Here is a 13,050-nt window from a genome sequence, read left to right as displayed (position 1 = left end):
GGGAGGGCTGGAGTGATGGAGGGATGGGGAGGGATGGAGGGGATGGGGAGGGCTGGAGGGATAGGGAGGATGGAGCTGGGGAGGGATGGAGGGATGGGGAGGGATGGAGGGATGGGGAGGGCTGGAGGGATGGGGAGGGCTGGAGTGATGGAGGGATGGGGAGGGATGGAGGGATGGGGAGGGCTGGAGGGCTGGGAGGGATGGAGGGCTGGGGAGGGCTGGAGGGATGGGGAGGGATGGAGGGATGGGGAGGGATGGAGGGATGGGGAGGGCTGGAGGGATGGGAGGGCTGGGGGGATGGGGAGGGATGGGGAGGGCTGGGGAGGGCTGGATGGCTGGAGTGATGGGAGGGGCTGGGGGGGATGGGGAGGGGCTGGAGGGATGGGGAGGGATGGAAGGATGGGGGAGGATGGAGCGATGGGGAGGGCTGGAGGGCTGGAGTGATGGTGAAGGATGGAGGGATGGGGAGGAGCTGGGGATAGGGAAAGGGATGTGAGGGCTGGGGAGGGCTGGAGGGATGGGGAGGGCTGGAGGGATGGGGAGGGCTGGAGGGATGGAGTGATGGGGAGGGCTGGGGAGTGATGGGGAGGGCTGGATGGCTGATGATGGGAGGGCTGGGGGATGGGGAGGGATGGAGGGATGGGGAGGGATGGAGGGATGGGGAGGGATGGAGGATGGGAGGGCTGGAGGGCTGGAGGATGGAGGGATAGGAGGGATGGAGGGATGGGGAGGGCTGGAGGGGATAGGGAGGGATGGAGGGCTGGGGAGGGCTGGAGGGATGGGGAGGAATGGGAGGGATGGAGGGATGGGGAGGGCTGGAGGGATGGGGAGGGATGGAGGGATGGGGAGGGATGGGGCTGGAGGGATGGGGAGGGCTGGAGTGATGGGGGATGGGGAGGGATGGAGGGGGGGGATGGGGAGGGATGGGGAGGGCTGGAGGGATGGGGAGGGCTGGAGGGCTGGAGGGGATGGGGGAGGGATGGAGGGATGGGAGGGCTGGAGGGATGGGGAGGGATGGAGGGATGGGGAGGGATGGAGGGATGGGGAGGGCTGGAGGGATGGGGAGGAGGGATGGGGAGGGGAGGGATGGGGAGGGCTGGAGGGATGGGGATGGGCTGGAGGAGGGATGGGGAGGGCTGGGGGGATGGATGGGGAGGGCTGGGGGATGGAGGGATGGGATGGATGGGGATGGGGAGGGCTGGAGGGATGGGGAGGGATGGAGGGCTGGGGAGGGATGGAGGGATGGGGAGGGATGGAGGGATGGGGAGGGCTGGAGGGATAAAAAGGGCTGGAGGGATGGGGAGGGCTGGAGGGATGGAGGGATGGGGAGGGATGGAGAGGGATGGGGAGGATGGAGGGATGGGAGGATGGAGGATGGGGAGGGATGGAGGGATGGGGAGGGCTGGAGGATGGGGAGGGCTGGGGATGGAGGGATGGGGAGGGATGAAGGGATGGGGAGATGGCTGGAGGATGGGGAGGGATGGAGGGATGGGGAGGGATGGAGGGATGGGGAGGGATGGAGGGATGGGAAGGGCTGGAGGATGGAGGGATGGAGGGATGGGGAGGGATGGAGGGATGGGGAGGGATGGAGGGATGGGGAGGGCTGGAGGGATAGGGAGGGGGATGGAGGGCTGGGGAGGGCTGGGGAGGGATGGGGAGGGATGGAGGGATGGGGAGGGCTGGAGGGATGGAGGGCTGGGGGGATGGGGAGGGATGGGGAGGGATGGGGAGGGCTGGATGGCTGGAGTGATGGGAGGGCTGGGGGATGGGGAGGGATGGAGGGATGGGGAGGGATGGAGGGATGGGGAGGGATGGAGGGATGGGGAGGGATGGAGGGATGGGGAGGGCTGGAGGGATGGGGAGGGCTGGAGGGATGGGGAGGGATGGAGGGATGGGGAGGGCTGGAGGGGATGGGAGGGCTGGAGGGATGGGGAGGGATGGAGGGATGGGGAGGGCTGGATGGCTGGATGGGAGGGCTGGGGGGATGGGGGAGGGATGGAGGGATGGGGAGGGCTGGATGGCTGGGAGGGATGGAGGGAGGCTGGAGGATGGGGAGGGATGGAGGGATGGGGAGGGCTGGAGGGATGGGGAGGGATGGAGGGATGGGGAGGGATGGAGGGATGGGGAGGGCTGGAGGGATGGGGAGGGCTGGAGGGCTGGAGTGATGGAGGGATGGGGAGGGATGGAGGGATGGGGTGGGCTGGAAGGATAGGGAGGATGGAGGGCTGGGGAGGGCTGGAGGGATGGGGAGGGATGGATGGGGAGGGGATGGAGTGATGGGGAGGGCTGGAGGATGGGAGGGCTGGGGGATAGGGAGGGATGGAGGGATGGGGGCTGGATGGCTGGAGTGATGGGAGGGCTGGGGGATGGGGAGGATGGAGGGATGGGGAGGGATGGAGTGATGGGGAGGGATGGAGCGATGGGGGCTGAGGGATGGAGTGATGGGAAGGGATGGAGGGATGGGGAGGGCTGGAGGGATGGGGAGGGATGGAGGGCTGGGGAGGGCTGGAGGGATGGGGTGGGATGGAGGGATGGGGAGGGATGGAGGGATGGGGAGGGCTGGAGGGATGGGGAGGGCTGGAGGGATGGGGAGGAGGGATGGAGGGCAGGAGCTGGGGAGGGCTGGAGTGATAGGGAGGGCTGGAGGGATGGGAGGGCTGGAGGGATGGGGAGGGATGGAGGGATGGGGAGGGCTGGGGGATGGGGAGGGATGGAGGGCTGGAGTGATGGGAGGGCTGGGGGATGGGGAGGGATGGGAGGGCTGGTGGGATGGGGAGGGCTGGAGTGATGGGGAGGGATGGAAGTGATGGGGAGGGCTGGAGGGATGGGAGTGATGGGAGGCTGGAGGATGGGAGGGCTGGAGTGATGGGGAGGGCTGGAGGATGGGGAGGGCTGGAGGGCTGGAGTGATGGGGGATGGGGAGGATGGAGGGATGGGGAGGGCTGGAGGGATGGGATGGGGAGGGATGGAGTGATGGGGAGGGGGAGGGCTGGAGTGATGGGGAGGGGCTGGAGGGCTGGGTGATGGAGGGCTGGGGAGTGATGGAGAGGGCTGGAGGGCTGGAGTGATGGGAGGGCTGGAGGGATGGGGAGGATGGAGGGATGGGGAGGGCTGGAGTGGGATGGGGAGGGCTGGATGGATGGAGCTGGGGGGGGGAGGGCTGGAGTGATGGGGAGGGCTGGAGGATGGGGAGGGCTGGATGGCTGGAGTGATGGGAGGCTGGGGATGGGGAGGGCTGGAGTGATGGGGAGGGATGGAGTGGGGGAGGGAAGGGATGGGGAGGGCTGGAGGGATGGGGAGGGCTGGAGGGATGGGGAAGGATGGAGGATGGGGAGGGCTGGAGGGATGGGGAGGGATGGAGGGATGGGGAGGGCTGGAGGGTTGGGTAGGGATGGAGGGCTGGGTGATGGGGAGGGCTGGAGTGATGGGGAGGGCTGGAGGGATAGGGAGGGATGGAGGGATGGTGAGGGCTGGAGGGATGGGGAGGGATGGAGGGATGGGGAGGGCTGGAGGGATGGGGAGGGCTGGAGGGCTGGAGGGATGGACGGATGGGGAGGGCTGGAGGGCTGGAGTGATGGGGAGGGCTGGGGTGATGGGGAGGGCTGGAGGGCTGGAGTGATGGGGAGGGCTGGAGTGATGGGGAGGGCTGGAGTGATGGGGAGGGCTGGAGGGCTGGAGTGATGGTGAAGGCTGGAGTGATGGGGAGGGCTGGAGGGCTGGAGGGCTGGAGTGATGGGGAGGGCTGAAGGGCTGGAGTGATGGGGAGGACTGGAGTGATGGGGAGGGCTGGAGGGCTGGAGGGCTGGAGAGATCTGGAGGGCTGGAGTGATTGGGAGGGCTGGAGTGATGGGGATTGCTGGAGGGCTGGAGGGCTGGAGGGCTGGTGATGGGGAGGGCTGGAGTGATGGGGAAGGCTGGAGGGCTGGGGATGGGGAGGCTGGAGTGATGGGGAGGGCTGGAGATGGGGAGGGCTGGAGGGCTGGAGTGATGGGGAGGGCTGGAGGGATGGGGAGGGCTGGAGGGCTGGAGTGGTGGGGAGGGCTGGAGGGATGGGGAGGGCTGGAGTGATGGGGAGGGCTGGAGGGCTGGAGGGCTGGAGTGATGGGGAGGGCTGGAGGGCTGGAGTTATGGGGAGGGCTGGAGGGCAGGAGGGATGAGGAGGGCTGGAGGGCTGGAGTGATGGGGAGGGCTGGAGTGATGGGGAGGGCTGGAGTGATGGAGAGGGCTGGAGGGCTATGTGTGTGTTGAGACTGAGCGCTGCAGCAGGCAGCTAAGTCATATGACGTGAGAGGACACAGAGCAGGAAGAAAAGGGCTGTTGTTACTAGGGCTGTTGTTACTAGGGCTGTTGTTACTAAGGCTGTTGTTACTAGGGATGTTGTTACTAGGGCTGTTGCAGGGGCCATATTACCGCCACACCTGCAGTCATGAATCAGTCCTCTCTCCCATCTACCCCCCACCTCCCAACCCCAAACAGACGCTTATGCTCGGTATCTAAAACAAAGTGTGACCTGAACCTCCCCCATACAACGTGTTGAGAACAAAACAACCCCTCTTGGACCTGGCTTGGGATGTTGTTACTAGGGCTGTTGTTACTAGGGCTGTTGCAGTGACCATATTACCGCCACACCTGCAGTCATGAGTCGTGTGACCGCTGTAGTCACGGTAATCTCCTTTTATGCACTCTGGATTTTATTATTACTTTTTTACCTTAGTCTACTTGGTAAATATTTTCCTCTTCTTGAACAGCACTGCTGGTTAAGGGCTTGTAAGTAAGAATTTCACAGGAAAGTCTACACTTGTTGTATTCTGGGCATGTGTGGCAAATATTTGATTTGATTTGACACATGTTGGTAGTACCCAACTCACTAACGACCATCAGGTCCTAATGGCCTGGTACTCAAGGTTCTATTGTCCCTCCAACAGGTCCTAATGGCCTGGTACTCAGGGCTCTATTGTCCCTCCAACAGGTCCTAATGGCCTGGTACTCAGGGCTCTATTGTCCCTCCAACAGGTCCTAATGGCCTGGTACTCAGGGCTCTATTGTCCCTAATGGACTGGTACTCAGGGCTCTATTGTCCCTCCATCAGGTCCTAATGGCCTGGTACTCAGGGCTCTACTGTCCCTCCATCAGGTCCTAATGGCCTGGTACTCAGGGCTCTATTGTCCCTCCATCAGGTGCTAATGGCCTGGTACTCAGGTCTCTATTGTCCCTCCGTCAGGTCCTAATGGCCTGGTACTCAGGGCTCTATTGTCCCTAATGGCCTGGTACTCAGGGCTCTATTGTCCCTCCATCAGGTCCTAATGGCCTGGTACTCAGGGCTCTATTGTCCCTAATGGCCTGGTACTCAGGGCTCTATTGTCCCTAATGGCCTGGTACTCAGGGCTCTATTGTTCCTCCATCAGGTCGCTAAAGGCCTGCTACTCAGGGCTCTATTGTCCCTCTCACATCAATGGAAATGCAATCTAAAATCACATCAAAAATGTGTCATCGAAACAGTATCGTGCTTTTTAAACTCACCTCACGGTGATTCATTAATTTGAAGACAGAAGTTCAACAACAGGTTGAAACTGAGTGGAAAACATGGTGGTTGTAGATGTTGTTTCAAAGCCTAACACAAGGAAATGGACAGGGCTTTCTAAGGTGATGGCTAATTCAAAACACCCATACGCATATTAGAGTGTATGCATACTCGTAGGGCTATGAGCCCAAGCCTTAAAAAAATTAATTCAAGTAATTATTGTGCCATTATACAATACATAGCCTACCGCATAGTACACACGGCAGAAAGAATATATATATAAAATATATATAAAAATCTGATTTAAGGTGTCTTTGGTACATAATTGGTCTGGCCTATTTTTATTTTATTTAACTAGGCAATCTAGTTAAGAACAAATTCTTATTTTCAATGACGGCCTAGGAACATTGGATTAACTGCCTTGTTCAGGTGCAGAACGACAGATTTTTACCTTGTCAGCTCGGGGGATTCGATCTTGCAACCTTTCGCTTACAAGTCCAACACTCTAACCACTAGGATTCCTGCCGCCTAGGCTACCCTGCTGCCTAGGCTACCCTGCTGCCTAGGCTACACTGCCGCCTAGGCTACCCTGCCGCCTAGGCTACACTGCCGCCTAGGCTACCCTGCCGCCTAGGCTACCCTGCCGCCTAGGCTACCCTGCCGCCTAGGCTACCCTGCCGCCTAGGCTACCCTGCCGCCTAGGCTACCCTGCCGCCTAGGCTACCCTGCCGCCTAGGCTACCCTGCTGCCTAGGCTACACTGCCGCTTGGCAATCTACACACAATACTCCAAAAAAATAAACAACAGTGTTATTATGCATACTGGATGGACCGGTTACCTTATGCTACTCTCCAAACTTCCTATGCACGAGTCTAGGAGACAACGTATAGGCCTTGTCCATGCTGTTGGTTCATTGCTTGTGCAGGGCGAAGTTAGAATACAATTATAGTGATTTTGTACCTTGATTTTGAACATATTTTCATAATTAATAGGCTGACACATGACCTTTTGCGACCTTTTGCTACAGAATATCTCTCCACCCCGGCGTTTCAATCTCCTCCTCCTCTCTCTCTCTCCTTCATTCCTTTCTCCAGAAACAAAGAGACGGGCTGTTAGATATGTTTTCTTGTGAAAACATGTTACTATCGATGTTCCCAAAACAGATTTCACTAGGTTTCCCAAATTAAGCACTGAGTAGCTGCAGAAACAGGGTTGGAGAGCCCACGGCATACAGGGTTCGGGAGGAGTATCACCTGTCACACAGCAGGAGGCTACATGCTCCTGCAGTGGTAAATGCCTGGAGTGAAATCACCGGAATAGTCAGAAAAAAAACAATCCAGTAGGAAATCGTTGCTATGGAGATAACGTTTTTTTATTATTTTTTATGCCCCTGTTCCTGCCCATTTGATAATGGGCCATTCTAAATCAAAACAAATTTCACATATTAGTAAAGACAAGATTGAGAAAATTGAGAATAGTCTGATGGGTGATAATATGATCACTTGATGAAAGAACAGCTGTGCAGCCTGAGGCGAGGTACAGAGCGCAAGCTGTGCAGCCTGTCAATATGCTCTCAATGGTGCAGCTGTTGAATATTTTGAGGATCTGAGAGCCCATGCCGAATCTTTTCAGCCCCCTGAGGGGGAAGAGACCTCTTCACGACTGTGTTGGTGAATAATGGTGTTGGACAAGTGCATGGCCACACAGTTGTGGGTGAACAGGGAGTACTGGAGGGGACTAAGCACCCACCCCTGTGGAGCCCCCGTGTTGAGGGTCCGCATGGAGGATGTGTTGCTGCCTACCCTTACCACCTGGGGTCGGCCCATTAGGAAATCCAGGATCCAGTTGCAGAGGGAGGTGTTCAGTCTCAGGGTCCTTAGCTTGAAGGGCACTATGGTGTTGAACGCTGAGCTGTAGTCGATGAACAGCATTCTCACATAGGTGTTCTTATTGTCCAGGAGGGCGTCTAGTCTGAAGTCCAATAGAGATTGCGTCATCTGTAGATCTGTTTGGGTGGTATGCATATTGGTGTGGGTCCAGGGTGTCTGGTATGATGGTGATGTGAGCCATGACCAGCCTTTCAAAGCACTTCATGGCTACCGATGTGAGTGCTACGGGGCCGTAGTCATTTAGGCAGGTTACCTTGGCGTTCTTGAGCACAGGGACTATGCTGGTCTGCTTGAAACATGTAGGTATTACAGACTGGGTCAGGGAGAGGTTGAAAATGTCAGTGAAGACACTTGTCCGCTGGTCAGAGCATGCTCTGAGTACGCGTTCTGGTAATCCATCTGGCCCTGTGGCCTTGTGAATGTTAACCTATTAAATTGGTCTTACTCACATCGGCTATAGAGTTCGTGATCCATAGCCGATGTACACTACCGTTCAAAAGTTTAGGGTCACTTAGAAATGTCCTTATTTTTTAAAGATAAGAAAAAAATGGTCAACTAAAATAACATCAAATTGATCAGAAATACAGTGGAGACATTGTTAATTAATGTTGTAAATGACTATTGTAGCTGGAAACGGCAGATTTTTTTATGGAATATCTACATAGGCATACAGAGTCCCATTATCAGCAACCATCACTCCTGTGTTGTGTTAGCTAATCCAAGTTTAGCATTTTAAAAGGCTAATTGATCATTAGAAAACCCTTTTGCAATTATGTTAGCACAGCTGAAAACTGTTGTTCTGATTAAAGAAGCAATAACCTGGCATTCTTTAGACTAGTTGAATATCTGGAGCATCAGCATTTGTGGGTTCGATTACAGGCCCCCCTTAACAATTTAAGATGCACATCATGGCATGAAAGCCCCAATGAAATTGTACACCTGGAATTTTGTATAAACATTCTAGGTGTGGACAGAAATACTCCAAACAGAAATACACCAAACATAACTACCCCAAATATAAATACCCCAAACCAGTAGGTTAAGAACCTGGAGATTCTAATACCCCAAACCAGTAGGTTAAGAACCTGGAGATTCTAATACCCCAAACCAGTAGGTTAAGAACCTGGAGATTCTAATACCCCAAACCAGTAGGTTAAGAACCTGGAGATTCTAATACCCCAAACCAGTAGGTTAAGAACCTGGAGATTCTAATACCCCAAACCAGTAGGTTAAGAACCTGGAGATTCTAATACTCCAAACCAGTAGGTTAAGAACCTGGAGATTCTAATACCCCAAACCAGTAGGTTAAGAACCTGGAGATTCTAATACCCCAAACCAGTAGGTTAAGAACCTGGAGATTCTAATACCCCAAACCAGTAGGTTAAGAACCTGGAGATTCTAATACTCCAAATTGAGAAAAGAGCCATCAAGTTCTGTACTGTGAGAAAAGAGCCATCAAGTTCTGTACTGTGAGAAAAGAGCCAACAAGTTCTGTACTGTGAGAAAAGAGCCAACAAGAAAAGAGCCAACAAGTTCTGTACTGTGAGAAAAGAGCCAAACAAGTTCTGTACTGTGAGAAAAGAGCCATCAAGTTCTGTACTGTGAGAAAAGAGCCAACAAGTTCTGTACTGTGAGAAAAGAGCCAACAAGTTCTGTACTGTGAGAAAAGAGCCAACAAGTTCTGTACTGTGAGAAAAGAGCCAACAAGTTCTGTACTGTGAGAAAAGAGCCATCAAGTTCTGTACTGTGAGAAAAGAGCCAACAAGTTCTGTACTGTGAGAAAAGAGCCATCAAGTTCTGTACTGTGAGAAAAGAGCCATCAAGTTCTGTACTGTGAGAAAAGAGCCAACAAGTTCTGTACTGTGAGAAAAGAGCCATCAAGTTCTGTACTGTGAGAAAAGAGCCATCAAGTTCTGTACTGTGAGAAAAGAGCCATCAAGTTCTGTACTGTGAGAAAAGAGCCAACAAGTTCTGTACTGTGAGAAAAGAGCCAACAAGTTCTGTACTGTGAGAAAAGAGCCATCAAGTTCTGTACTGTGAGAAAAGAGCCAAGTTCTGTAGTTCTGTACTGTGAGAAAGAGCCAACAAGTTCTGTACTGTGAGAAAAGAGCCATCAAGTTCTGTACTGTGAGAAAAGAGCCAACAAGTTCTGTACTGTGAGAAAAGAGCCATCAAGTTCTGTACTGTGAGAAAAGAGCCAACAAGTTCTGTACTGTGAGAAAAGAGCCAACAAGTTCTGTACTGTGAGAAAAGAGCCATCAAGTTCTGTACTGTGAGAAAAGAGCCAACAAGTTCTGTACTGTGAGAAAAGAGCCATCAAGTTCTGTACTGTGAGAAAAGAGCCAACAAGTTCTGTACTGTGAGAAAAGAGCCATTTCTGTACTGTGAGAAAAGGGCCAACAAGTTCTGTACTGTGAGAAAAGGGCCAACAAGTTCTGTACTGTGAGAAAAGAGCCAACAAGTTCTGTACTGTGAGAAAAGAGCCATCAAGTTCTGTACTGTGAGAAAAGAGCCAACAAGTTCTGTACTGTGAGAAAAGAGCCAACAAGTTCTGTACTGTGAGAAAAGAGCCAACAAGTTCTGTACTGTGAGAAAAGAGCCAACAAGTTCTGTACTGTGAGAAAAGAGCCAACAAGTTCTGTACTGTGAGAAAAGAGCCAACAAGTTCTGTACTGTGAGAAAAGAGCCAACAAGTTCTGTACTGTGAGAAAAGAGCCAACAAGTTCTGTACTGTGAGAAAAGAGCCATCAAGTTCTGTCTACAAACCTGACTGAGTTACACCAGCTCTGTCAGGAGGATTGGGCCAAAATTCACCCAACTTATTGTGGGAAGCTTGTGGAAGACTACCCGAAATGTTTGACCAAAGTTAAACAATTTAAAGGCAATGCTGCCAAATACTAATTGAGTGTATGCAAACTTCTGACCCACTGGGAATGTGATGAAAGAAATAAAAGCTGAAATAAATAATTCTCTCTACTATTATTCTGACATTTCACATTATTAAAATAAAGTGCTGATCCTAACTGACCTAAAACAGGGAATTATTACTAGGATTAAATGTCAGGAATTGTGAAAACTGAGTTTAAATGTTTTTAGCTAAGGAGTATGTAAACTTCCGACTTCAACTGTATGTAACCAAAATACATACACTAATTATTGGAAAAACGGAATTAAATTTGATCACAAACTTCAATGTTGCCAAATTCTAAATAGAGATATTAAAGTAGCACAGCACCTTGTAAAAATCTAAGAATTTAAACAAAAGAAGACATTAATGTACAGACTCTGTGACCGTAACCTGGCCATAGAGACGTCATAGAACAACATGGAAGGTCAGACTCAGTGACCGTAACCTGGCCATAGAGACGTCATAGAACAACATGGAAGGTCAGACTCAGTGACCGTAACCTGGCCATAGAGACGTCATAGAACAACATGGAAGGTCAGTGACCGTAACCTGGCCATAGAGACGTCATAGAACAACATGGAAGGTCAGACTCAGTGACCGTAACCTGGCCATAGAGACGCATAGTACAACATGGAAGGTCAGACTCAGTGACCGTAACCTGGCCATAGAGAAGGTCAGTATAGAACAACATGGAAGGTCAGACTCAGTGACCGTAACCTGGCCATAGAGACGCATAGAACAACATGGAAGGTCAGACTGACCGTAACCTGGCCATAGAGACGTCATAGAACAACATGGAAGGTCAGACTCAGTGACCGTAACCTGGCCATAGAGACGTCATAGAACAACATGGAAGGTCAGTGACCGTAACCTGGCCATAGAGACGTCATAGAACAACATGGAAGGTCAGACTCAGTGACCGTAACCTGGCCATAGAGACGTCATAGAACAACATGGAAGGTCAGACTCAGTGACCGTAACCTGGCCATAGAGACGTCATAGAACAACATGGAAGGTCAGACTCAGTGACCGTAACCTGGCCATAGAGACGTCATAGAACAACATGGAAGGTCAGACTCAGTGACCGTAACCTGGCCATAGAGACGTCATAGAACAACATGGAAGGTCAGACTCAGTGACCGTAACCTGGCCATAGAGACGTCATAGAACAACATGGAAGGTCAGACTCAGTGACCGTAACCTGGCCATAGAGACGTCATAGAACAACATGGAAGGTCAGACTCAGTGACCGTAACCTGGCCATAGAGACGTCATAGAACAACATGGAAGGTCAGACTCAGTGACCGTAACCTGGCCATAGAGACGTCATAGAACAACATGGAAGGTCAGACTCAGTGACCGTAACCTGGCCACAGAGACGTCATAGAACAACATGGAAGGTCAGTGACCGTAACCTGGCCATAGAGACGTCATAGAACAACATGGAAGGTCAGACTCAGTGACCATAACCTGGCCATAGAGACGTCATAGAACAACATGGAAGGTCAGGCTCAGTGACCATAACCTGGCTATAGAGACGTCATAGAACAACATGGAAGGTCAGACTCAGTGACCATAACCTGGCCATAGAGACGTCATAGAACAACATGGAAGGTCAGTGACCGTAACCTGGCCATAGAGACGTCATAGAACAACATGGAAGGTCAGACTCAGTGACCGTAACCTGGCCATAGAGACGTCATAGAACAACATGGAAGGTCAGACTCAGTGACCGTAACCTGGCCATAGAGACGTTATAGAACAACATGGAAGGTCAGTGACCGTAACCTGGCCATAGAGACGTCATAGAACAACATGGAAGGTCAGACTCAGTGACCGTAACCTGGCCATAGAGACGTCATAGAACAACATGGAAGGTTAGTGACCGTAACCTGGCAACAGAGACGTCATAGAACAACATGGAAGGTCAGACTCAGTGACCATAACCTGGCCACAGAGACGTCATAGAACAACATGGAAAGTCAGACTCAGTGACCATAACCTGGCCACAGAGACGTCAGAATAACATGGAAGGTCAACATGAACAACATGAAGGTCAGACTCAGTGACCGTAACCTGGCCATAGAGACGTCATAGAACAACATGGAAGGTCAGACTCAGTGACCGTAACCTGGCCATAGAGACGTCATAGAACAACATGGAAGGTCAGTGACCGTAACCTGGCCATAGAGTCATAGAACAACATGGAAGGTCAGACTCAGTGACCGTAACCTGGCCATAGAGACGTCATAGAACAACATGGAAGGTCAGACTCAGTGACAGTAACCTGGCCATAGAGACGTCATAGAACAACATGGAAGGTCAGACTCAGTGACCGTAACCTGGCCATAGAGACGCTATAGAACAACATGGAAGGTCAGACTCAGTGACCGTAACCTGGTAATAGAGACGTCATAGAAGGTCAGACTCAGTGACCGTAACCTGGCCAGAGACGTCATAGAACAACATGGAAGGTCAGACTCAGTGACCGTAACCTGGCCATAGAGACGTCATAGAACAACATGGAAGGTCAGACTCAGTGACCGTAACCTGGCCATAGAGACGTCATAGAACAACATGGAAGGTCAGGCTCAGTGACCATAACCTGGCCATAGAGACGCCATAGAACAACATGGAAGGTCAGACTCAGTGACCATAACCTGGCCGTGAGACGTCATAGAACAACATGGAAGGTCAGTGACCGTAACCTGGCCATAGAGACGTCATAGAAC

At 52.5% G+C, this 13,050-nt stretch overlaps 1 protein-coding gene across 1 annotated transcript in view; it reads right to left on the bottom strand.

Moving 5' to 3' along the window:
* Window positions 1–7,545, bottom strand: part of LOC135571473 (uncharacterized) — a 46,255-nt gene extending 38,710 nt beyond the window's left edge. The window contains exon 1 of the mRNA XM_065017954.1: window positions 7,459–7,545. Coding sequence (XP_064874026.1) covers window positions 7,459–7,545 — 87 coding nt within the window. The remainder of the gene's footprint in view (window positions 1–7,458) is intronic.
* Window positions 7,546–13,050: the final 5,505 nt, after the last annotated feature.

This window comes from Oncorhynchus nerka, linkage group LG1 (genome assembly GCF_034236695.1).
Source record: "Oncorhynchus nerka isolate Pitt River linkage group LG1, Oner_Uvic_2.0, whole genome shotgun sequence".
In the NCBI taxonomy this organism is placed as follows: domain Eukaryota; kingdom Metazoa; phylum Chordata; class Actinopteri; order Salmoniformes; family Salmonidae; genus Oncorhynchus; species Oncorhynchus nerka.
Note: the sequence above shows the minus strand (reverse complement) of the source record. Positions and strands in the feature narration are given on the sequence as shown.